The 26,444-nt window shown below is 42.2% G+C and overlaps 1 protein-coding gene across 4 annotated transcripts in view; it reads left to right on the forward strand.

The window, feature by feature from the left end:
- Positions 1-141: 141 nt before the first annotated feature.
- The window catches only part of LOC112643967 (cytochrome b5), a 37,294-nt gene continuing 10,991 nt past the window's right edge, over positions 142-26,444 (forward strand). Inside the window, exon 1 of one of the 4 annotated variants that reach the window (XM_025422006.3) lies at positions 142-422. In XM_025422006.3, coding sequence (XP_025277791.1) covers positions 294-422 — 129 coding nt within the window. In that variant the 5' untranslated portion in view covers positions 142-293. The remainder of the gene's footprint in view (positions 423-26,444) is intronic. The other 3 variants (XR_007411611.1, XM_049111805.1, XM_025422007.3) reach the window with 3 other exon arrangements.

Below are 26,444 nucleotides of genomic sequence, written 5' to 3' on the forward strand. Positions count from 1 at the left end.
CTCCCGCCCCGCCCCTGAAGGGCACTTCTTGCAGCCAGTCGGCACCCGCGCGCCGGGCGGGGGCGCGCCGAGATTGGCGGAGGCTGTCGGCCGAGGGCGGGCCCCCTGACTGACACGGGTTCTGTCCAGTCACCGGGGGCCGTGAGCCACCGCCCCCTCCGTGGCGCGGGCCGCCCTGCTGTCCGCTCGGGGCTGGGGCGCGGGGAATGTCCCGGGTCGAGCTCGCTGAGACGCGCTCAGCTCCGCCCGGCTCGGCTGCTGTCTGCACGGCCTGAGGCCCGCCGCTTTCCGAAATGGCCGAGCAGTCGGACCAGACCGTCAAGTACTACACCCTGGAAGAGATCCAGAAGCACAACCACAGCAAGAGCACCTGGTTGATCCTGCACCACAAGGTGTACGATTTGACCAAGTTTTTGGAGGAGGTGAGTTGGAGAAACGTGAGCTGTCTGTCGTTCACAGCGCGGTGGGGCTGACGTGCGCGCAGGGTGGGATGTGCTTCCCGGTGCGTGCGCCCCCGGCTCTGCCCCCGAGAGCCTTCCTGGTGTGTGCGTAGGTGCGCCTCCAGTCCTAGGAGCGCCCCTGCACCCAGCTCTGTGCCCGAGAGCGTTCCTGGGCGTGTGTGTACGTGCGCCTCCGGCCCCGGGGCGCCCCTGCACGCACACCGTCCGGTGCACGCACCCAGCTTTGCGCGCTGTGCTGCACGCTCGGGAGCGGGGGCGACTGGGCGAGCCTGGTAGCCGCCCGCGACGGGCCCGCACCTCCGGGCGTGCAGGACGGCGGCACCGGGGGTTGGTGGGAAGCACAGCCGCGTCCCGAGCTGCGGAAGGATTTTGAAAGATCCCTTTCGGAATTTGCATAAGGGGGCTCCCTGGAAGCCGGGGATAGGCCCACTTCCGTTACTGCGGGGGAGACCACCCTCTGAATGGGGGGGATCCTACCTGAGAAAACCCTGAATTCAGAGGTCGGGGTGTGGTCCACAGGCCCACCCCAACTTCGACGCGCGCCCTGTCTGGAAGCAGCGCCGTGATTGTTAACAGCATCCAGTGAGGACTTTACAGCGCGGACTCAGGAGGCCGGGAAATCAGCGCCGCCGCGGGTGTGAAGCTCCGAGGAAGGCGGAATATAGGTCCTGAGGCTGCCGGGCGGCGCTGGACCCTACCTTTGGGAGTTGTAAAACCACTTTGCTTCACTTAAAGGAACACATTCCTTGATAAGATTCTTTGCATTAGGATATAATTTTTGCAGCACATCCTAAGGGGCTTTTCTTCGCTACCTCTGGATTTGTTTTATCACTGAGTGTGAATGAGAAATCTGAATGTAGCACTTACCCACCTCCCAGACAAATAAGAATGTTTAGTGATGGGAATTTTTTTTACATAGTTGAAGGAGAAATGAAAATAGAGGCCTGTCTTAGCTGAATAAAAATGTACATCAAGGACTTTTGTAGAGAATTTATTGATTGATTTTTTTAACTCTTTTTTTAAAAGTTGAAGCTGATGTTAAATGAGATATTTTACTCCTAAGTTGTCATTTGGTGGTGTGCCAGAAGATAAAATAGTGTTCTGATTTAGGAATGGTTTATAGTAAGGAGGCACACCTGATCTGTCCCTTCTGAGCCACCGGCATTAGAGAGGGTGGAGTTAGCAACCCTGCCTGGTAATATCAGGGCTAGTTGATGCCAAAGGTCTACGTTCAACCAGTTCCTTCTCCCTCTCTCTCCGTATGTGTAATTCTAGAACTTTAAGACTCAGCGTGTGCTTTCTTTGTTTCTATCTGTAAAAAAGAACAGCATTTATGAAAAAAATAAAAGGATATTTTTGTGAACTATTTTTTCTTTTTCCTTTCTTTGTGGGTTTTGTTTTGTACATTGTGTTGTACAGGCAGCTTGCCTGGCCTTTTCCCCACCAGATGTCACCACTCACTTCCCAATTGTGACAGCCAGAATGTCTCCAGATATTGCCAAGTGGCCAAAAATCACTCCTAGTAGAGAATCACTGTCCTAAAAATGTATTTTGCATAACTTTTAAGGGCAAATTTCTCAGAAGGAGATAATAAAGAGAAAATTGCTAAATTTTAAACCACTTTTCATTCTTATGAGGCAGGAAAGAGGGAATTGCACAGAATTTTTGTGAGTAAAATTGTAAGAAATGTGAACAAGCTGTTGGATAAATTAGCTGACAACCAATTCCTTTATTGTATTGTTTTCAGTATTCTGTATGAAAGTAGCTTCAGGAGAATCTGTTAGATAATAGGTGAAATGAGTTTGTCACTAATGTTTGATAACGTAGTGAGATAACTAAAACTATAGTGAAATAAGTAAAAAGTTTATAGTAGTTCTGTTTCCTTTTCTAATTGGTACTTGGTGAGATGCTCCCTGTGGTAGCCTCCTGTGATTTGAGTTTGGGGCACAGAAGGCTGTGTATTCAGCCTTCTAGGAGTCATGCCCTTTCTTTTGATCAGTAAGTTCCGTATCTTATGTACTCCATTGGGTATGTCTCCCTCAGTAGACTACAACCCAAGAGGAAGACACATGATTTCTGTTCCCAAAACCTTCCATTGGAAGAAGCAGGTATAGGACAGGAGAGAGTGCGGTGCTTGGGTCTGCTGCATCTAACTCAGTTGGGATCAGACTCTGGAGGGCAGTGTGAGGCCTCAGGCCTCAGCTCTGTAAAGAGCACCTGAAGTCCCCAGTGGCGGGATGGAAAGGACAACCCAGGTGCACAGAGTGGGATCTTGATTAAGGTAGAAGAGCAAGGTGACTGACATTTTGAAGTTTTTGGACCCACTGGCAGGATGCTGGGCATTTCCAGGGTGATACCCCCTCCTAGGATCCCTGCCTATGGCTTCCTGCATCTTAAACACACATCCCATCAGCTTCTGTAGGACACTCTGCCAGGTGTCATTCTTCTGGATCCCTCTTATTTGCATTACTTTGTTTGGCCAATGCTGTTTATCTCATACCTTCTTTAGAGACAGAGAACGGAGTCCAAGAGATCTGTATCTTCCTTCCTGCCTTGCCCCTTTCTTCCATCATTTTAAAAACTGCAGGATTTCATGAAGCCTTTGTATGTTAACTAAAGAATGTTCTGCTTTCCCTAATTTACCTAAGTTTGAAAGATTTGTCTTTTTTCTTTTGGAATGGAGGGCTTCCCTCTTCTAAAGTGAACTTGGAATCATTATGGGCTCTTCTACTACATTATGGGTTTCTTTCTACTATGAATTTACCCATTCGTATGGACAACAAGACTGTTCATGGCTGAGTATTTTCTCCTATAAGAATATCATACATTTATATGCATGTTCGTATTGATGTTGAGAAAATATACTGTGATGGAAGAGGGTATTTGTGTACTACCTACACTCTATGCCTCAGATACCTTGTTTGAAGATAAAATGAGAGGATGTTAATAGTGTTTACTTGACAGGATTGTTATAAAAATTAAAATTTTTATACCACATAACACACTACCAGACATATGGACTATGCATGGGTAAATATAAACTTCTGTTTTCTAATTTGGGGCAGGGTAGGCTGGTGGCTTGTTTTCTGTAGTATTCTATGTAGCTGAGTGTTAATAGGAGATTTTAGGTAAAGGTGTAAATCAGGCAAGTGATGTTGAAATGAGAAAGGATTATAAAAATTATATCCTTCTAGTTAAGAGACAGGTGAAGTTTCTAAGTTGTGCAACAAGCTCTAGCTCTTGAAATAATGGCCTTAGAAAACTGGTTTGTTGTTCAAGTGGAAGGTAGACACCTGAGAGGGCAGGCTGGCTCATTATTAATGGCGAGCTAAGTACTGCAGGTGTTTAGTTACTATCTAATGTTGACATGCAGCATTATGAGCTTTGTTGCCTGTAAATTTTGGATGAGGTTTTTGTTTTTCAGTCCTGAGTTCTAGTTTTTTAATTTATATTTGTGAAGTTGGGTTTTGTCTTAGGTGATTATTAGCAGGGCTAATGATTATAGAACTTTGAAGAACAGTTATTTGAAAGGAAAATGTAGGCATTTGGGCCTGGGAGAAAAAATACGGTTTTCTTTTCTCTCTCTGTGATTTGGGCAGAAGTGTGCATTCAGTTTTTAAGAGCTGTGGGAGGTGAGAAGAACACATCTTAGATTGATGAAGTTATATTAACTTGCTTTCAATTCTTGTCAATAGATGTTTAATTTATGAAATTGGTATCTTCCTTAAAAAATGTGGTAGAAGAGAATGCTTTTGTGTCAGGTTGCTCCCTCCTTTGCAGGAAGAAAATGAGAACTTGTTTTTTGTAGAACATTTTATGGTCATCCTGGGATTCTGATGCTGTGTATCTGTATTGTGGATATTCTTTAATAGCGTTCTACTTTACAAACGCTAGTAAACACTACTTTACAAACGCTAGTAGTTTTGATAGAGGGACTTACTTTTTCTTATTTTCCTTGAACATGGCTGCCTGCTTTGCAGAAAACAGTGGTTCCAATTCTGGGAGACTCAGTTCCCCTGGACTCAGGAAGAGTGTGTGGGTGCTTGAAACTCATGCTCTTAATTCTGAAAGAGGACAGTATATCTTTACCCTGATATAGGGTGACATATTTAGGGTTAAAATCCTAAATGCCTTTGAGTTTTTTCAAGGAAGTTTGATAATATTCTGAATCTGATACTCCTAAAGAGATGTGGTTGCAAATACGTCTTTGATTAATATAAAATGGGAATGTTACTATTTCACTTATATAGTTTGGTGAATAAAACTTAGAAAATATGAAATCCATATGAGGAAAATGTAAAGGGGTCCTTGGCAACAAGTGGCAGAGCCACAAGGCTACTTGGGGAATGTGAGCCCGTGGGCAAGGCCTCTTTTATATTCCTGCAATTTTTTTCCCTTGGTAACTTCTTGCTACTTTTGAGAAGAGGTTTCAGGAGTGCTTGTGAGCTACTTTGTTTTGAACAGTAAAAACTTAACAAAAAACAACACTTGAGGTAAACTTTTGCTTTTTGTTTAAGATGGATGGAAATTCCAAAGAAAGCGAGAATAGATTATACAGGGCAGCATGGCTAAATTGAGGAGTAAATAATGCTCGTTTCTACTGAATGCAGCTGTCTGTCATTCCAAAACCCCTCCAGATCCATAGAACACAAGTAATGGCTTCCTATTATTTTTTAAGATTTTATTTATTTATTTGAGAGAGAGCACGCACATGCACATGTGTGCACAAGCTGTGAGAGAAACAGAGGGAGAGGGATAAGCAGATTCTGCTGAGCACAGAGCCCAGTGAGGGGTGGTGGTGGTGGTTCCCATCCCATGACCCTGAGATCCTGACCTGAGTGGAAATCAAAAGTTGAATGCTTTACAGAATGAGCCACCCAGGTGCCCTGCAATGGGTACCTTTTAATATAACGGAGTTTAAGCAACCCAGGTCCCCCACGAGACGTTTGAGGAGAAGTGTTGGAGGGGAGTTAAGAAAACTAGGTCTCATCTTAGACCTATTTTGAGATGACTCAGGGAAATTTTCTAAATCTTTTTCTTCATTCTTAAGTGGGGAATATTCTGTCTCCTGTATCAAGTTTGTGAACATTAGAATATTGTGAAAACACTTGGAAAAGTGTATACAAATTTTGATTAAGATGAAGCTTTCTTATATATTAAAATATTGTGTGGAAGGTTTCATATTTATTTAGTAGGAACACATACCAATTACAATGTTAAAAGCAAAAAAGTTTCAAAATGCAAATATTCCCTTGAAATACAATTTTTGAGGAATATGTGCTGTGCATGATGAGTATCATCTTTTTCTGACACTTTTAATAATATAAATTTATAGTTTTGGGGGACAAGAATACATGAGAAAAAAGGGAAAAATCAAAACTGACCAGAGTTCCACTGCCTGAAGTGACCACCGTGAATGTCTTGATGCACATTATCCCCTGATAGCTTTATGCACATGGATTTGTTTTACATAAATGAGAAAATACTCTGCATGCTGTTTTATAATCTGTCCTTATTACCCTATATGTGGAGGGCACCAGTCTGTTTCCGGTAAATCATGGTTATTGAGGCTTAACATCTTTCTTGTTATGTAGATGTGTCATCATAAATGTAACCAAATCCTCTCTCATTGTTCAGTTTGCCACCTGTGATTGTCTCCTTAGGTAAATCTTTGTAAGTGTGACTGCTAGGTGAAAAGTTACATGCCTTTCACTTCCAAAGTGTCCAAGGTAATTATACTACTGGTGGCCACAACCAGGGCTTACACGGAGGTGGACTTGACTTTCCCCAGGGTTTTGTTTTAATAACTGAGAAACTTAGGTGATTTCTCTTTTCCTGAATTATTTGGGTGTGTATTTTTCTCAGGGGCAATGTACGGAAACTTTTTTTTTCTCCTGTAGCATATACATTTTCTTAAAAATGCACCTGTACCAAGTAACACCTTGTTTATTGTAAAATTACCAGCGCTAGCCAGTTTGGAGCACTCAGGAAAGTGGCCTGAGATAGCAGAATAATAAGGATGTAAATCTCAGTGGCTCACTACCCTTCTGTGCTGCTTTTCCTTGTTACCCTTCAACTTGGTTTTCTTGGGAACACCTGTTGCATGTGCATATTTACTAACTGACTGCTGGTGTCTTAGACTAAGTCCTATGTGGGGACCAGGAAACTGAATTGAAGATGTGGAACTCAGTTCACTCTGGGTGAGTAGAATTTGGTCTGAGCAGCCTGTTGGTAAGTGATCTGTGGTTAGTGGGAGCTGACATCTCGTGGATGACAGTGTAAGTCATGTTCTTGCATGCACAGACTTGTTTCTCTACTCAGATTCCTGAGGTCCCCATGTCCAGAAGGATTGCAGTGACCCAGCATTGCTGCTGGGAAGGAGCAGGATGCTGAGTGGATGTGAGAGAAGGAGGTGGCATGAACGGCCCAGGCTCAGTCAAGGGTCTTTTGTACTGGCTTTCTAGGGGTGGCAGGCTGTTGCTCTTTGGCAGTGAAAACTAGAGTGTATTATTTTCCACCTGTTTCTTGTAGTGCGTGCTCTTGCTTATCATGGGCAGGATGTTCCCTGAGTTTTGCACAGCTGTGTTAAAAATTAGCCAGGACCCAAAATATACCCAGCTTGCTTTCTCCTCTTTCCATCTTCAGAAAGTGTTAACTAAATGTCACGTTCACTTCCTCCCTCAGGAGAGATCCCCAGTAGGCTAATGGTAAAAGTAATAGCAGGGGACTCTCCTTGTACGTTGATTGGCATGGAGTATGTGCTAGATAGTATGCTGAATGCTTTTTGTGCACAAAGTCCTCCTTCACATTTGTACTTTTAATCTTCAGAATGATCCTCCCAGGTTGGTGGTGGTATTCTTCTTCTTAAAGGTAAGAGAAATGTGGCTGGGGAAGTCAGTGACTTGTTCCAGTCCACGGCCATTAAGGACAAAACCAGGATTTAAGTCTAGGTTGCAGGACTCTGCAGCCCATCTTATTCAGCTAACTCCATAACGAGGGCAAGAGACCTGAGATAACTAGGAGAGCTTTAGAAGACAGGAGCCATCCATTTAGTACCTAGTTACTATTACTTACTTTGGGATTTCCACCCCATGTCTGGAGATCATTGCAGGAACCAGAGAGAAAGCAAAGGGAAGTTGGGAATGGTAATATTTGAACAATAAGATAACTCTTGGGAGGTCAAGGGGCAAAAATGTGCCCCTCCCCCATCTATTGTCATTTTACTATGTTGCCTTTTAGAAGGTGAAGGTACTAGCTGGTTAGTTTCTCACAGGAGGTTTCTATAAGTAGAAGGTCTTGGTGAAGGCTTCAAGGACTCTTTTTCTAACACTAGTAGCACCTGGATGGTCTTAAGAATCAGTGTCTTTTTGTTTAAGGAAGAGGTTGTTTACATATATGTTAGGCATGCCTGAAGAGTTCAATGTTGTTTTGGAAAGGCTTCTTAAGTGTCCTGGGAGGACTTGTTCTGAATGGAAATCTGATGAGGTTACTGCTCTGATAAAATCCCTGCATGGGTTCAGCTAATCCCTGCCTGCCCCTTTGCGGGTCCTTATCCTGGGGACTGTAGGTAATCCCCTGCCCTACCTTGTCTACCCGTGTCACCATTCCACTTAATGTTGCGGGCTCGGGATTCTTGGTGTTGGCCTCCCCCTCCCCCCCAATAAGGTCTCTCCCTTCTTGATCCTTCCCTTCTGTTGTTGTACAATCGTTGCTTACAGTATCTGCCAGACTCTTCCTTGTCCTGTGTTCCTCAGAGCACATCCTCACCCAGTCTCCAGGATTTCACTGGTTCCACCAAATTGGTGGTTGCTTTGGGTTTTCAGTTTGGGGAGTGTATGTTATTGTATTAGAGAATGTAACTTCTAGAAGAAAACCAAAACTGAAAAACTTTGTCTTGTGGAAACAGATTGCCATTTCTCTGCTTAATTCTTTTCAATGGCTTTCTGTTGCATTGATAATAAAAATCCCATCTCTGTGTCCTGGTTTAATAAGATCTGCCTGATCTGGCCCCTACCTCAGCTAGTAATACTATATCCCCCTGCCCTCCACCCCTCGCTCAGGCCCTCTCTGTTTCTCAGACAAGTCAGGCTAGTTTCTGCCATAAACCTTTGTACTTGTTCCCCCTCTGTGTGATGTATATTCCCTTGATCACTGCACTCGTGAGGTCACATGTCAGTATGTTTTCCCGGGACTGGGAATCTTCAGTCCCATCATACTGATTTGCTTCTCTGTTAATACTTCACTCTGTTCCTTGTTTGCTGGCTTGCAGCCGTCCCCACCAGAAAGCCGGGCCCCTGTCCGTCTTACTCACTGCTCCATATCCTGGCATATAGTGCTCGTGGGTGGAGGAGGAGAGCTTCTGATGGAGGGACACAGACACATCCTCTGTACTCTCTCTCTCTCTTTTTTTTTCTCTTTCCACACCAGTGATACCTACTGGTTTTGTCATGACATGATCCTTTCTTGGTTCATAGCTGTTTGCTTGGATTCTGTCCCAGAGATTTAACAACGTAGAAACTGGTGAGATATTACTGGGACAGCTCAGATGATGGCATAGCCCCAGAGTGTGGAATGCGTAAGAGTGATACCAACAGGGCTCCTGGGAAGTAAGGAGAAGGACGTGGAGAGTCAGAGGCTGGGGTTTCCTGTATAATCTGCCAACAGCCAGTGACCCTGCCTGCCCACAGCCCCTTCTGCTGCAGGGAGCAGCCCCTTCCCTGCTGCTCTTCTGTATAAACAAGCTCCTCCTCCCCTCACCCCACTGGGTGGTTCTCCTGGTGTTCAAGCATGTTCTATTGCTGCTGTCCTAAAACACACTCACACACAGCCTCTCTTTACTTCCCCTTCCTGGGGCTCCTTGCTTTCTGCTCCCTGGACAGTAAAATCCTCTGAGAAGGTTTTTGAGCCTGTTGTCTTCAATTTGTCTTCACTGTTCTCTTAAAACAATTTACCAACATTGTTCCTGCTGAGGTCTCCAGTGATGCTGCTGGTCTGTTCACAGCTCTCCTCTGCTTGACTTACCTGTACTTCGTGACCAGACGTTCCCCTCTCAGAGATGCTGTTTGCATGTCGCTACCAGTGCTCTTCTCTCCTGGTTTTCCTCTTGCCTCCGTGGTCTGCTCTCTGTCTCCCTTCTGTCCTCAGGGTGGGAGTGCCCTCCAGCCCAGCATTTTGCCCTTTCCATTGGCCATCTCATTTAGTGTCATGACTTTAAATGTGCTGGCAGCTTCTGAAGTTTTATCTCCAGGGCAAAAAGACTTTTTCCCTAGCCTTGGGCTTATTGTGTGCACAGTCTGCTTCATGTCTCTGCTCCAATGTCTGCTAGGCCCCTTACACCTAACATATTAAAAAATGAACTGACCTTCCCTTGTAAAACTGGCCCCATTGTGATACTTCAGTTGATGATAGTTCTGTCCATTGGCTCAGGTCAAGAACCTTGAGGTCCTATCTGACCCTTCTCTTACCTCACACCACACATGAATCCAGTAAGACATTTTGTGTTCTCTATTTTTATAATATAGTCAGATTCTGACTAATTTTTCCGACTTCTCCCTGCTGTCTCTCTAGTCTGAGCACCATTGGTCCATGCTTAGTGTCCCTTGCCTGGGACAGCATACTCTCACTATCATAGCGTGACCTTTTAAAGTGTAAGTCAGAAAATAAATAAACAAATAAAGTAAAATGTAAGTCAGCGGTGCCTGGGTGTCTCAGATGATTGAGTATCTGCCTTTGGCTCAGGTCATGATTCTGGGGTCCTGGGATCAAGTCCTACATCAGGCTCCCCGCTCAGCAGGGAAGCCTGCTTTTCTGTCTCTCCCTGCCTCTCCTTCAGCTCATGCACTCTCTCTCAAATAAATAAAAATCTTTAAAATAAAAGTCAGAACACGTCACTTTCATGTACAAATCTTTTCATGACTAATTACAACACCTGATTTAAGACTTAGGCTATAGCTATAACAATCAAGAAAAGTTGGTCCTGGTAGAGAGACATATGCATAGATTGCTGGAACAGAGCAGAAAACTAAGAGATAGACCCTTGCAAATACTTCTGACTGGTTTTAGACACAAGCAATTTGATGGAGGAAGGACAGACTTTTCAACAAATGGATCAGGATCAATTGAACATCAGTAGTCGAAAAATCCTGACCTAAACTTCACACTTGATGAAAAAAACCTAAATATAGATCATAGATGTAAATATAAAATGTAAAGGATTTTAAAGAGACTTGGGCAGAGTTCTTAGGCATGGTAGTGCAAATGTGGTCTCCCTGAGAAGAAATGGATAAATTGGGCTTCATAAAAACGAAAAATATTTGTTCTTTAAAAGAAGGAAATGACAAGCCACTGACTGGCAGATAATTTTTTCTAATCTCATATCTAATCAAAGACTTCTATCTAGAATATATAAAGAATTGTCTGAATTCAATAATAAGAAAACAACCCAAATAGAAAATAGGCAAAAGACTTGAATAGGCATTTCTTCCAGAAAGATATGTGGATAGCAAATAAACATGGAAAGATGCCTGGCGTCACCACTACAAACCTCCTAGAAGAGCTGTGATGGGGTGCCTGGGTGGGTCAGTCGGTTAAGCATCTAGCTCTTGATTTAGGCTCAGGTCATGATCACAGGGTCTTGGGATCAGCCATGTTGGCCCAAGTGGGGCTCTGTGTTGAACAAGGAGCAGAGATTCTTTCCTTCTCCCTCTGCCACTCCTGCTTGTGTATGGGTGTGCTCTCGTGCACTTCTGCACACTCTCTCTCTGAATTAAATCTTAAAAAAAAAAAAAAAAAAAAAAGACTGTGATAAAAAAAAATACTGGTAACCCAAACGTTGATGAGGATGTGGAAATACTGACTCCAGCATGCACTGCTGGTGAGAATGCAGAATGGTACAGACACTCTGGAAATCATCCTGCTTTTAAAAAGTTACACATGCACATAACATAGGCGCCAGAAATCATACTCATAGCCATTTATCCTAGAGAAATGAAAACTGTGTCCATGTGAAAGCCTATACACAAGTCCCAGCAATTGGAACAATGATGGTGCAATGATGGTGCATAGAACAACTCGGTTTTTGTTGACTGAATAAGAGTTTATAATTGTGAACTATTAGAAAATTGATAGCTGTTGGTTAGTAGCTTTATGTGTAATATCCCCAAAACTGGAAATAACTCAGATGTTCATCAGTGGTTAGGCTGGTACGTGCATAGAGTAGAATATGACTCCTCACTACAAAGGGAACAAAGCAACCCGAATGGATCTCAAGGGCATTACGCTAAGTGAAAAAAGAATCTCAAAAGATTGCATAGAGTGTGATTCCATTTATGGGACATTCTCAAAATGGCGAGATTACAGAGTGAGCACCAGATAAGAGGTCATGAGGGTGACTAAATGGGCAGTGGGAGAGCCCTTTGTGATGATAGAACCATTCTGCATTATGTGAAATACATGTGGGAGAGTGCTACAGGCCAGAACACACCAGCACACCAGACAGACACGTGAGTGCCCACAGCAGCTCCCTGAGAAAGTCTGGTGAACTGTGTTATGCCAAGATAGCCATGGTTTTGATAATGCTCTGTGCTTCTGTAAAATGTCATCCATTGAGGTAGTCTGGGTGATAGGTTCATAGAACCTCTCTGTACTATTTTTACAACTTCTTGTGACTTTTTTCAAGATAGTTAAAACAAAATGCCTTCAGCAGCTCTCTCTCTTTCATGGTTAAAGCCAGTGTTTGATGGCTATAAGGTTGCATGTCGCTCGGAGCCAGATTCCATCTCTGATAGTTCACTCTGCTGCCGCCTTTCTGTCATGTCTCGCTTCAGGCATACTCATGCTCTGTTCTTCTGTGAACATGCCAGGACCTCCCCCACCTTAAGTAATTTGCAATGGAATATTCCCCCAAATACCTGCAGTGCTCACCTGTTTACCTTCTCAGTAAAGCTTGTCCTGACCCCTGCTCCCCATTTAAAAGTGGAAGTTCCCCCAACGCCAGGCACCCCAACAGCATTGCCCTACCCAGTTATACATATTGCTTGCCCGTCTCCCTCCATGGATGCACGAGCATATGTTTTTCCAGCACATGCAGGTGTATATACTTCCTGTTTTATTCCCTGGTATTTCCTAGCAACCAGAACAATGCTGGTACATAGAAAGGACTCAACAAGTATTTATTGGATGAATGATTAAAAGTTTTTAAGTGTAGAATACTAGAAAATTGATGCAGGATGTCAATTGGACTAAAGTGAATGATTTCCTGGTAGCTTATTTTATTTGCCTTGCCCCCAGATACAGGTTTGAGCCAAATTTATTGTTCTTAACAGTAGATATAAAAGGAAAAATAGGCCTAAGATTTGAGGAAGAAAGTGAGAAAAGACAGATTGGTGCAGTATCAGCCCTCCTTTCCTTATCCTTTTGTTAAGTTAGCGTAGACTGTCCTATCATCTCGTCATTTGGCTATTCTAACCTATGGTGGATCGCAGACTGTAGATGGAGTAACAGTGCCTCATAGATCACAGCCTGCCCGCCACTGACTGGGCCCTCGAGTTTGGTGGCTTTGCTCAACGTTGGATTGAGATGAGTCATGAGGCAAATGGTATGCTCTTCCAACTCCTCTCCTGGCCTCAGCGTCCCCTGCTCTTTTCCCCTAGAAGCAGGCATGTCTCTGTCCCTTTCCTCTACCCAGGGTCCTTTCTGCAGAATCAGAGACTTATGTTTCTTTTGGAGTTAGAGGAATAGTTCTGTCAGTAGATAACACACTTGCTTTATTGTACCTACTGAGAGAAGTTTAGAAATGGTGGAATTAAAAGTAAACTGACTACATCAAAACTATCTTTGATATATGGCACATTTTCAGCCAAACATTTACTATCTCAACTCTAAAAATAACCAAGAAGAATTTTGCTTCTCTCTTTTCAAGGAAAGACAATCTTAACAGCATTCTGTGGAATAATCTCCAGTTCACAGCTGCATCACTTATCTGTTCTCATCCCCGTGACCCTTAGGAATACTCCCTTACAAGGGAGTACAGGCAACGTTTGTTGTCCTGGCAATCGTAGTTTCTGTTAACTCTCGTCATTTGTTTCTGTAGCTTAGTACAATCAAGCCGAGTAAATCTGAGATTTAATCCACAGAAATCTCTTGAAGATGAAGGGCAGGATAGAAAGAAGTGGGAGATCTTTTGCATTTGGTGCTGGACTTGGCCTTCAGCAGTTCATGGGCACGGGGTAATGTTCAGGTTCTGGACAAAGTTCTCTGTGGAAACATCAAATGGGGGTGTTGGAGAAAGAGAGTTAGATCGACATTACTAGAATACCTGTTACATGCCAGGTGTTCTGCTCTTTGTACTGTTTGCTCGCCTGAGGAGAAATTTGTGATGTGGAAATGGAAGCTTAGAAACATCTAGTACCTTTCTGGGTCACTTCGCTAAGATTGGAAGAGCTTGTTCAGCTTACACAGTATTGCCTGAACACAGATGGTGTGACAGCTAGGGTACAAATTACAACTTCTAGAATACTAACCATGACACAGGGATTGAGGAGTGTAAGTAGGTAGATGGTAGAGCTCACTGAGGTGGTCAGGGCGGTATCATGAAGGTTTAGAGGCTTGTGACTGATGAGGGGTCTAATTTCACATTTTGGTAAGTGATATGGGGAAGGGTTAATTATAAAGCCAGTGGGAGGTGACATGTCCTTAATTCTCCTTTCTAATTGCCTCCCCTAATCCAATAATGAAAACAAGTGAAAGAATGTTCCAGCAATTCATCTTTATACATGAGAAATCAGGTGTTTTATACTACCTGTGCAGTTTGTCCAGGATACCCTTGTGTTTCTGCCTCTCGTATTTCCTTTGCATAGAACCTCACTCCCTTGTTAACCCTGGGGAGCAGCTGTTGAACCTTACACACTGTCGTTCAAGCATCTCTCCTGAGTACCATTCCCTGGCCCCTCCCTCGTTGGCCTCCAGCACCTGGGAGGTTATCCTGTCACCTTCTGTGCCATAGCTCCTATACCTGGCGCTTACAGTGCTTAGCTATTATATGTCTACCGGCCTGTTTGCTCACTAGCCTAGTTCCCTGAGGATGGGGGCTGATAATTACCCATCTTGGAAACAATAGAGCTTGGCATGTCACTTAGCAGATGTGTGGTGGATGGGTCTTAAGCTAGCGGGGAAAATGCTACATAGGCTTATAGATAAGCCTTACCTCTCCTCCCATGATCTTCAAGGGAAACAAGGAGAAGTAATTCAGATGATGCTGGTGAGCTCTGGCCCCAGAGCTTTGATGATTCAGTGAGAGGGTGCACGTAAAGCCCTAGGCAGTGCAGAAAAAGTGTCTAGAATTATGGAAAACATGTGGTTGAGCTATCTTATTTTTTCTAAATCTTGTATAAATTGTTTATGGTCCAAATGCCTTTGAATTGTTTTCATTTTTGGCTTATCTATTGCAGATAATCTCTTTAAATAAATTTTTTTGCTTAGTCATTGTTTATGGACAGTATGTTTATTTGATCTTTTTTTGGGCAGTGTTAAGTATTGGGATTGAAAAATCCTATTTAAAACTTTAGAACTGGTAGACTTTGGGTCCACATAACATTAAAATGGACTTTAATTTTGGGATTTTTTTTGTTGTTATATTTTGTTTTGCTTGTTTAACCAAACCCTTGAACGGAATGACTTTGACCTGACATGTTGCGATTCTGTAGTATAATTCTTCATACCCTTCTGAGGTTTTCATAGAGATTAACCTCACAGAATTGTGAGGTGTGTGTGTGTGCGTGTGTGTCTGTTTCCTTAGAATCTTGCTTAGTTGATAAGACCCAAGAAGTCAGAGCAAATGACAAAAGCTCTTGGGACCTAGAAAAAGTGAGAGAGATTTCCCCCTAAATCCTCAAATATATGGAGAAAATTTATTTTTAGGGCATTTTATCTAAAGTCACTTTGATCAGAGACAAAAACATGGTCAGTTAATTTGCATATTCAGAAAAGGGAGGCTAAACTATGAGTTGGACACCAGGCTTCTGGTCTTGCCTCCTCCATGGACTGTCAGTGTGATGTTGGGCTTAATTTCTCTGGGTTCCAGTTTCTCCATCTGTGAACTTGAGGATGTTGAGTCTCTGAAGGTTCTTTCAGACCCTCACATCCTGGGATTTTTAACCTTCAGCCTACTTTTTTGAGTCAAAATCTTTAGCTCAGTTTTATGCTTTTGATGCCAAGCTCACAAATGAGGTGGAGGACGGCAGGACATTCAGGAAGCTGAGAGTGGTTTATTAAGGCTGGAGCCTGTGATGGATTGAGGGAAAGTAGAAGGCTGGAAAGGCTCAAGTCTGAGGGCGCAAGGTAAGATGACATGCCCCAGCCCAATCAGTGAGGCAGGAGCTGGGGGCACATTCCTTTTTCTAAATTTACATTAGGGAAGGCAACTTGCTCCACTGAATCCACTGATATGAATGCTCATCTCATCTAGAAACACCCTCTCAGACCCCAGAAATACTGTTCCCTCTGGGCATCCCTGGACCCAGTCGGGCTGGGACATAAATTGAGCCATCAGACAGCTTTATGTATTTTGCTTTATTCAAACTTTTCTCTTTACTAACCCTAAACATTCATGTACATTTCAGCCAGTAAGCCTTCCTTGGTACTCATACTCTTCTTGAGCCTCTTTATCTGCTATTTATCCAGATTCTTTTTTTTTTTTTTTTAAGATTTTATTCATGAGAGAGAGAGAGAGAGAGAGAGGCAGAGACACAGGCAGAGGGAGAAGCAGGCTCCATGCAGGGAGCCCGACGTGGGACTCAATCCCAGGTCTCCAGGATCACGCCCTGGGCTGAAGGCGGCGCTAAACCGCTGAGCCACCCGGGCTGCCCTGTTTATCCAAATTCTAACTCTCCTGAAGGGGCTAGATTATCTTTTAATATAGTCTGTACCTTTCTAGACTCCTCAGTTCAGTCAACAGTATTTTTAATCTTTTAATATTGTTCTAGTTCTTTTTATGTATGTGAAGACCATTGTCCTAATATGGTTTTAAGTTTCTTGACACTGGGGGAATAATGTTTATTCACATCTTTTAAATGCTTTAGGACTTTAGTGCCTGATGCATGGTATTGACAAAATGATGGATGCAATGATTAGAATTAACCTCAGAACTCCAAATAACTGTGCTTAAATAAGAAGTTTTTTTGTTATAAAGAAACACGCTTTGTAGTCTAGGCCTAGTGTGCTGGCTGTGTTCCATCAAGCCCTCAGGGCACTATACTTCTAGTTTACTTCTGGGCCATCCCTAGGGTCTGGTCCTCATCTTCCTGTTCAAAGGCAGCATCTCTATTCCAGAAAGCAGGATGAAGAGAAAGGGCAAAGAGGCACACTATTCTAAAGAGAAGACTTCTAGAAGGTTCTTCAGACACTTCCACTTCTATTCCATTAGCCAGAATTTAATCACATGGCATACCCAGCTGAAGGAGAAGCTGGAAAAATCTCTGTTCTAGGTAGCCATTTGTAGCTAAAAGTTTAAGTGTTGTGGAAGGAGCAAAGAGAGTATGATGAGCCATGAGCAGCCTTTGCTGCCACTGACCTGCTTGTGCAGCTGAAGGCACCCCCTGTGCTGTGTAGATATTGAGGCTTTCTTTGTTGAAATATTCAGGAGGCTTTTGATTTGCGTGCAGAAATTCACCACTATAGATATTTGAGTGGGATACATGAAACAGTCAATATTTGAGGATGAACATCGTAGCAGCAATATAGAAGATGAGTAAGACTAGGAGAGGAGTTAGGGAGAAGAGGACTAGTTTGGTGGCTAGAGCCATGAACTCCCATGAGCCCTCTTTGGTTTTACTTTCAAGAATGCAAGGCTTTCCTGTCATGTTGAACAACACCTAACATTTGACTTTGAAATTTTACAATTTGTTTTTTCAGAGTCACTAAAATGTAGGAATTCTAGGAGTTAAGGTCAAAGACTAAGCAAAAATGTTATTTTCTATCAAGCCAAAGACAGTCTCCTATATGAAATTACTTCCTTTAAAGGGGAATATAACTAGCACAAATTATTCTAAAAGTGTAATTTGTACCCATCTATATTTTCTGAGTGGAGGAGCCAAGGAACTGTAAAAACAATCGCAGATACAAAGTGTAGGGATGCAGAGTGGATCTGAACTCCACTAATTTCACAAATGCGAGGAATACAATACCTTTTTAAAAAGTCTCTCTGGCTACAACTTTCGGTAGATGGTCCTCTACCTGGTGAAGATGAGTTCAAATGCGAACAAACGTTCTGATGAACTTCCCAAGACTAGTGGAGAAGTATTTTCACTCAGTAATTAGTTTTGGAATTAATAGTATTTACAGGCTGCATATTTGAATTGATTTTACATTTTCTTTCTCATTAAGATTATTGCCTTCCTGGGGAGGTGGGTGGGAGCATGGGTTAAATAAGTGATTGAGACTAAGGAGGGCAGTTGTGATGAGCCCTGGTACTGTGCTGGAGTGTTGAATCACTGTATTGTATTCTTGAAACTAATATTACACTGTATACTAACTAATTAGAATTTAAGTAAAAACAAAAAATTTCACAAATCACGTTATGGCAGAGTAAGGCTATAACGGATCTCTAGCTTAATGTTGTAACAAAAGGATGACTAATAATTAGTCATTTGAAAATATTAAGCTATTTCTAAAAATGTTTCTATTGCATGTGATAAAAGTAGAAATTCAAATTTTAAAAAAGTACTCTTAAGGAAAAAAAAATTCCTCTAAAAATAAAAAAAGATTATTACCTTCCTAATAAGAATTTATTACTTATTGAAAACATCTGTATCAGGAGAGGCATCTAAGTTTATCTTTTTTATTTTGCCAGTTTTCGTAGATGCTTTTTTTTCTATATTATTGCCATTATTTATTATATGGTGTACTGCAAAATATTAAATAGAATTGTATTACAGTTTAAAAAGTCCCCTAATTTTGCATTTATTCCTTTACTTAGCATTTCTCTTTGGCCTCATTCTAAAAAAGGATTTGTAGCTTCACTTTCATTATGTTGATGTTATAATTCTTGGCCTCCTTAACACACAAAAATAATCTAAGACTTTGCCTTCACCGACTGTACCTGGCCCCCTGATATGTTTGTACTCTTGGGCTCTGGTAAAGCACCTTATAGATTACTCTGATACTCATTTTTTTTTTTTCCTGTGTATGGGAAATTGGACTTATTTTCATTTGAAAAAAGTTACATGTTTATGTGGCGTTGCATGTTGTATGTTGTATCTCTTGCTACTAGTTATTACTGAAGCAGAGAATATCCAGGGGTAAGGGGATGAGGTGTAAGAAGCAGCTCTCTAGGACTGACTTTCACTACTTGGATTGATGGTGCTGCTGTGACATCAGTAGACTATAGGAGTCTTGCCATTAGGTTTGGGTCACATCCCCCCCCTTTTTTTTTTTATTGACCTGGGGTATAAACCATTGAGCTACTTAGTGTTAAACAGACCACATGTTCTCTCAGTCAGATTATTTAGACTTTGGTTATGATTAGAGCTTATCATATGGTTTCTGAGTGGAGGCTGTTGAGTGTGGGGTTAACCCTGATAACATGGGTACCCTTCCTGAACAAAGCAATCCCAGGAGTACTTGAGCCCCAGTTCCACTGAATGTTTTTCAGACAAATTCTTACAGTAGGATATATTTGGAAAGAGAGGTGGGTGGGGTCATGACTAGGCTGGCTCTGTAGGTGAAGAGTGACAAATCAGTCATTGCTTTAAGTGTATGAGATTTTTCTTTCTTTTCTTTTCTTTTTTTTTTAAAGTAAACTATACCCACCCACATGGGGCTCAAACTCACGACCCCAAGATCAAGAGTTGTATGCTCTACAAACTGAGCCAGCCAGGCGCCCCGAAGTGTATGGATTTTTCACAGCATATAACTCTTCAATATTTACCTGCTAATACTAGCGTGGCACTACTAATTTAAGATGAAATGAAAATCTGAGCTTGTTTCTTTTTGTTAGTATTGTGCAAAGAATTGTAAATACCGATTAATTTGTTATGGATATTTGGTGCTCAGGGAAGAAATACTGATCGAGTTTATAATATTTTCTTCTTTTTGAGCTCTTACATTTTTTATTTTTTTATTTTTTTATTTTTTAAAGGGATTTTTTTTAAATTTTTATTTATTTATGATAGTCACAGAGAGAGAGAGAGGCAGAGACATAGGCAGAGGGAGAAGCAGGCTCCATGCACCATGAGCCCGATGTGGGATTCGATCCCGGGTCTCCAGGATCGCGCCCTGGGCCAAAGGCAGGCGCCAAACCGCTGCGCCACCCAGGGATTCCCAACATTTTTTAGAAATCAGGTAATAGACCTATTAGATCGAGTGCCATTAATGAGGTATGGGTGACCTCATCCCCATCATTCATTTGGCATGTGGAGGGTTCCATTGTTGCCTGTCCTCTATTTGGGATGACCTATTCTTTCCTTGGATTTTGATACTCATTTAACACTTCTTATTTTCTGCCTTATTGGTATTCCTCTCATTTTTGTGTGTATTTGTGAGTTCCTTGACTTCGATAAATCCTTAAATTCACAAGTTCGTTAAATTCACAAGTAACATATTTCTCATGTTAAGTGTAACTGAAAAGCTTAAAAGACCACTTTAGACCTCTAGTGATTGTAAAAGGACAACAGCCATAAGCTAATTATTTGTTAAATTAATATGAATAAATTGCTTTGTGTCATACTAGTCTTTATTGCATTGTCATTATACAGACAAGGAACTTCAACATCCTTATCCTGTAATACCCTAGGGTTGGTAAAACAAGTCAGGCTTGATCCTACATCCTGCCACAACCACAGAGAAGAGTCATTTGGTCCTTGGCCATCATATCTTTTATCTTGGCCTCTCCTTGAATGAGTCAGTCGACAAAAGTTTTTTCTTCCAAGGCAGTTTGGTTTATGCTTAGCCCTTATTCTAGCCAGTGGCCCTTACCCATGAGCCTCCTCACTCTGAGAGGCAGTCCACTACCAAAGCTGTGGGGTTGCCTCTGTTGCTTGGTTTCACATATACCTACCTGTCTAATAAATATATGAATCTTTCATTGCAAATGAAATGCTTTTTCAGTTTTTACATAGGTTGTCTGTATGTCTTAAAAAAGATTTGTGCTATCTATGGCTAGAGGATCCAGTGTGGTAGCTAATGGGTGTACATGGCTTATTTACATTTAAATGTAAATTTAAATTTCTAACCCCCATTTCAAGTGTTCAGTAGCTGTGACTAGCAGCTACTATCTTGGGACACTTTACATATAGAATATGTTCATCATTGCAAAAAATTCTATTGGGCAGTACTGGTCTGGAACAGTCACTAAAGCAGCTTTGTGAAAGCCACTTGGTTTTTGTGTGGATGGTATATTTAGTGGAACCATTTGTATTACGATTCAAAGCCATTTCTGAATTCACATCTTACTCCAAACCAAATTTCTGATGTCTGTCAACACAACCATTGTTTTATTATACTTCTTGATTTTTCTCATTTCTATTACCATTATTAACAGGTGACTTTTTTTCCAGAGTGATTTGTCACAAAGAAAGCTTTTATCACATCCCACAAGTTATAGTATTGAAATTAAGTTGAGAATTACATTTGCACTGTGCTGTGGATGCTGGGCAGTAGCTAAGTGCCTCATTTGCTCCTGACTCTTAGGGAGAGTGATTCAAATCCATGTTCAGCAGTGCTGCATATTGCTACATGTTTAGGGCCTGTTGGGTCATTATTCATGATTAGTCAGAAATGTGAGGCTGTGTCAGTGGAGGCCAAGGGATTTTTCTCTGTTGTTTCTTTAAACCTCAACTGAACTGCGTGATTCTTCAGGATTGAGCCATGTTGATTTTTCATGAACTTTTGTGTGTCCCGCACAAGGTCTTGCTCGCAGTAGATGATAAATATTTTGATTAAATAACTTAGCAGTTAACCATAAAATTATATGGTTTCTGAATGGTAAGAACTATTATCAGTTCAGGAAAAGAAGAGTGGTATGAACTAGAATAGTTGAAATGAGAATGTCATCAGCCACATAACTCTTTATATGTAATGATTCCAAAGCCAGTGTGTAACAACCTGTGCTTATCTCTGTTAATTATCCAACAATTACTTAAAATATTTCTTTGTATCTGCCATGTGCCAGGCATTGAACCTAGGTATTGAGGCAGTAGTGAGACAAAAGTCTCTGTCCTCATGAATCTTACAAATGGATATAAATATAGATTGTAATAAGTGCTGTGAAGGCGAACAAATAGGAAGTTGGCAGAGAACGTGATGTGGGGTGGGCCCTTTAGATGGGAGAATCCTTGAAGGAGTCTAAGAGGCCAACTCGAGTATGAATGAAGGATAGATGAAATCAGGTAAACATTGGGAGAGGAGCATTCTAAGCAGAGGCAGATGGGAAGGATCTGATGTGGAGAACAAGTCTAGCAAGACAGAGGGCCTGCCCCAAGACTGGCAAGAACTGAGCGAGGGAAGACTCGCTTTGCCGTCATATGAAGCTGGAAAGACTTTGGATGTTAGCAAGTTGGCCATCCTCAGTCTGTGATGCCATCCTCAGTCTGTGATGCTGTCTCTTTTCCTTTTCTATTTCCCTTTTACCTCTCCTCATCTCCACTGTCACCAGCCACCCTGGACTAGGTTAACATTAGCCCTTCCCTAGATTATCTTAATCACCTTTAAAAGTCCTCATAGTGTGACAGTGTAAGGGAGCTAATTGTAGGAGGGGCAGGAGACCAGTTAGGAGACCATTGTGGTAGTCCATGCTTTATGTTGATGGCTTGGTCTAGGGTGGCAGTGTTGGAAATGGGAAGAGGTGGTTGGATGCTGAGTATATTTTGAAGGTAGCCACCTGGGTTTGCTGGTGGGTTGGGATGGGAAAGAAAGTGGAAGAACATTTGACTTCTAGTTTTGAACCATAGCAACTGGATATGTGGTGGCACTGTTTCCTGAGAATGGAAATTCTGGAAAGCAGTGCATTTTTTTTAATCCATCTATTTATTTTAGAGAGAGAGAAAGAATGAGCAGAAAGGGCAGACGGAGAAGGAGAGAGAATCTCAAGTAAACTCCGTGTCGAGTACAGAGCCCAACACAGGGCTGGATCTCACAACCCTGAGATCATGACCTGAGCTGGAACCAAGGGTCAGACACTCAACCGGCTGTACCACCCAGCTGCCTCTGGAAAGCAGTGGATTTTGAGGGAAAGTAAAACATTTGTTTTTGTTAGGTTGTGTTTGGGATATGCATCAGATGCTGATTGAACATGTGAGGTAGCCTACTGTAGGTGGGAGGACTCACGCTCAAAGGAAGTTGGTATTTCTCAACTGCACTCACTAGGGAACAGTGATTTTCTGGATGAGAGACCAGGTGAAATCACTGAGAGAGCTAGTACAGGTAGATAATGGGAGAGTGCCAGGACTGGGCCTAGGGTGCTCCTATGTTGAGATTGGAGATGAACAGATTAGAAAGTAGTGGCCAGTCAGGTGAAAGGGAAACCAGAAGGGCCTGCTGTCTCAGCAGCCATGAAGAGCCAGCATTTCAAGAAGAAATCATTTCACTGTGCCAAGGTTGCTGAGGACTTTTATGCCATGAAAAGTAGAAAGTCAGATATAATTTCACGCCCTGGTTGCCAGCATTACTGTCCATACCACAGAAATTTACTGTGTCTTCTGAAAGTGTCCTAAGGAGTGGGACGGGACTGTAGCAATTTATGTCTTCTGGATTATGGACTCTGCCAATCTTTTATCTTTTCAAATATATTTTCCCGTACAAGACCCTTTAAGGACGTCCAGAGTGAAAGCTGTTTCCAGTTATTTCATTGGTATTCCTTGGTTTCTACCTGGGGGTTTCATATGGTGTCAGAGCAAGTATGTTTGGATAACTTGTGGAATAGAGATATTGCAGAGGTAGACAGAGGGAATTATTGGATTACCAGGTATGTGGATATAGTGAGTATGTAGAGGCACTGCTGGAACCAGTCTACAGCCAAACCTGGTCTGCTGCCAGGATTCCCATTTCCAGCAGTTGGCACCATCATCCATTTGATAGTACAATCCCCAAACCTGCATCCTCATGTTGCATCTTCTCTCTCATCCACCATCTTCATCCCACCAAGAAGTCCTTCCTCTCTTTCCTTCTGGGTCTTCCCTCATGCCATTTCATCTCCATGGCTGCTACAAGCCTGCCTTAGGCTGTCTTTGCCTAGATTATTGTAATGGCTTCACTGAGTTGTCTTCCTGAATCCTCTCCTGACCTTATATCTGTTGTTCACTCTGAAGACCAGGTTATATTTTTAATACTAAATCTACTTTTGTCACCTTCTCTTCCTAGATCTTCTCAATGGCTTCTCATTGCTTGCAGAAGAATGATCAACATCACTGAAGAGGCCTGGAGCCCTGTGTGGCTTGCCCTGCCTCTGCTGCTTCCCCTTTCTCCCTCCTCGGCCCCGTCATGGGACATTCATCCCCTGTCTCTGCCCCTCCTTGACCTTGACTCCTGCTTTGTATCTCAGCTCAGTGAAGCCACACCTGAGTTCTTTGTGTTGTAGCCTTCATGGCTCTGTGCTTTTTTGTTGCAGAACACTGGTTTTCACTTGCAGTTAGTTGTACAGTTAAATATTATTCCTGTGGGATCCCTATTAGTTTGTAAATCCCCCAGGGCATGATCTGGGGCCTTCTCTGTTCCCTGTGTCTGGCACACCTTGGTGTCTGGCACATGGAGACGCTTGGTGTGTGTATATTGAGTGGATTGACTTGAGCACATAATAATGCAAATGGAAAATGAAATCATCCTCTGGAAAAATGGGAGATTTTATGTTAGAAGTACAGCTCTCATGGAAATAGCTAGTTTTCATAGCTGCGCCCAGTTCTGTTCATCATGGGTCCTTCTTACCATCAAACCTGATGTTCCCTCTCGTGTCTCTCTTTGGGCCCTACAGCTGCTGACTGCCACCACATAGTGGGATGAATGGGGCCCTAGTGAGGTCTGCTTTATGAGGGCAGAATTCTATTACAACTTCACCAGGGTTTGTTCAGACTCTTGAGGAGAGTCTCACATCTTTTGTTACCTCTGATCTTGCCTGTGTGTGACTAGGCACTTGTTCTTTTCCGTATATCTTTCAGAAAATCACCAGATAATTTTTATCACCTAGTAGCAGTTTGTCTATTGCTTTCCTCTTCGAAGCTTTACCTTTTCTTTGAGTTTCTCTCAAATTCTAGAAACTGCCCAACAGATAGCAGTTAAGTTTTCTCAGAGCTTCTGGGTACAAAGTGTAGACATATGTCATCCCTGGGAGTAACCAAGATGGTACCAACACCAGTGTCCCCAGGTCTGACTCAAGAGTGCTGACAGGTAAGGAAATGAGTTTCCTTAAGGCTTAAAATGAGATGTGTGCATATTAATGCAGCAGCATGCATCTACTCCCAAGAGTGAAGAAAATCACCAGGTTTCAAACCATCATGATTAGACTTGATATTTTTCACAAAGTGTGTATCTCTCTCTCCACACATCATAAATATATTTCAAGGAAAATACTTAGTATTACAATAAGCAAGTCCTGTATCTTTTGCTGTCTTATAAGACAAGTTATTTTGTTCCAGGGAAAACAAAACAAAATAAAACAAAATATAACAAAACAAAACACAAAACCACCATTTAGTTAGTTTGTGTTTTTTACTATTTAAAAAAGTAGGGCAGGGCAGCCCAGGTGGCTCAGCAGTTTAGCACCGCCTTTGGCCCAGGGTGTGATCCTGGAGACCCGGGATCGAGTCCCACGTTGGGCTCCCTGCATGGAGCCTGCTTCTCCCTCTGCCTGTGTCTCTGCCTCTCTCTCTCCTTCTCTGTGTCTCTCATAAATAAATAAATAAAATCTTAAAAAAAAAAAAAAGTAGGGCAAAGGTATTTTAGTGTCAATTCGTTCATTCTGTAATTCTTCTTAAATAGTGATCAGTGGAACCAGTGGAACCCAAGATACCTTTCTTGTTTTTCCCTGAAATAACTACGTCACAGAGATGGTTTAGGTAAAGTCTAAAGCATAGCTAGATGCACACATACGTACATGCAGAGACATACTCTTCTGTTGTCCTTGCTTGGTCAGAAATTAAGTTGAGAAGTTGCCCTTTTGTTTCAGGTTAAGATTGTCATGTTATTCTCTGTGAAATAGAATGTTTACTTTGTACATTTTAGCATTTTAAAAATCAAAATTCTCTATTTTAAAAACTTGTCTTGTTTTATGATACTTATCAAAGGCCCAAACTTGTGTTTTTTAACCTCATTTGAAAATTTTCTTTGAAGATAGGCTGTAACTGAAACTAATGATTCACTCTGGGAGATTTGTCTATGTTCACATATCCTTAATAAGAACCAAAAGTTAAGGAACTCATGAGTTCAGCCACCCACTTTGAAGGAAAACAGTCTGTGAACTTACATAATTTGTGGGTGCTGAGTAAGTTGTCATTTTATATCTCTTGTGTTTTGCTTCTGTACTCCTCAGTCCATGTCCAACAGTAAGTAGACTGTTCCAGAATCAACAAGTCATGGTTTCCATTGCCACAGTCTTTTTTTTTTTTTTTAAGATTTATTTATTTATTTATGATAGACACAGAGAGAGAGAGAGAGAGAGAGAGAGAGAGAGAGGCAGAGACACAGGCAGAGGGAGAAGCAGGCTCCATGCCGGGAGCCCGATGCGGGACTCGATCCCGGGACTCCAGGATCGCACCCTGGGCCAAAGGCAGGTGCCAAACCGCTGAGCCACCCAGGGATCCCCATCCATTGCCACAGTCTTGAAGGTGCATCAGAAAACTTCAGATTGCCTTTCAGAGTAGGCAGTCAACTGCCTTTACCCTTGGTGTGACCTCTTGTGTTTGTTTAAAGTGGACTTCTGACATTCTGCGCCTCCAGTAGAAGACGTTTAAATAAATCTGGAAATTCCTGCAGAATAAAGCATTACATAGCTATTTAAAAAGT

Source organism: Canis lupus, chromosome 1 (genome assembly GCF_003254725.2).
Source record: "Canis lupus dingo isolate Sandy chromosome 1, ASM325472v2, whole genome shotgun sequence".
Classification (NCBI taxonomy): Eukaryota; Metazoa; Chordata; class Mammalia; order Carnivora; family Canidae; genus Canis; species Canis lupus.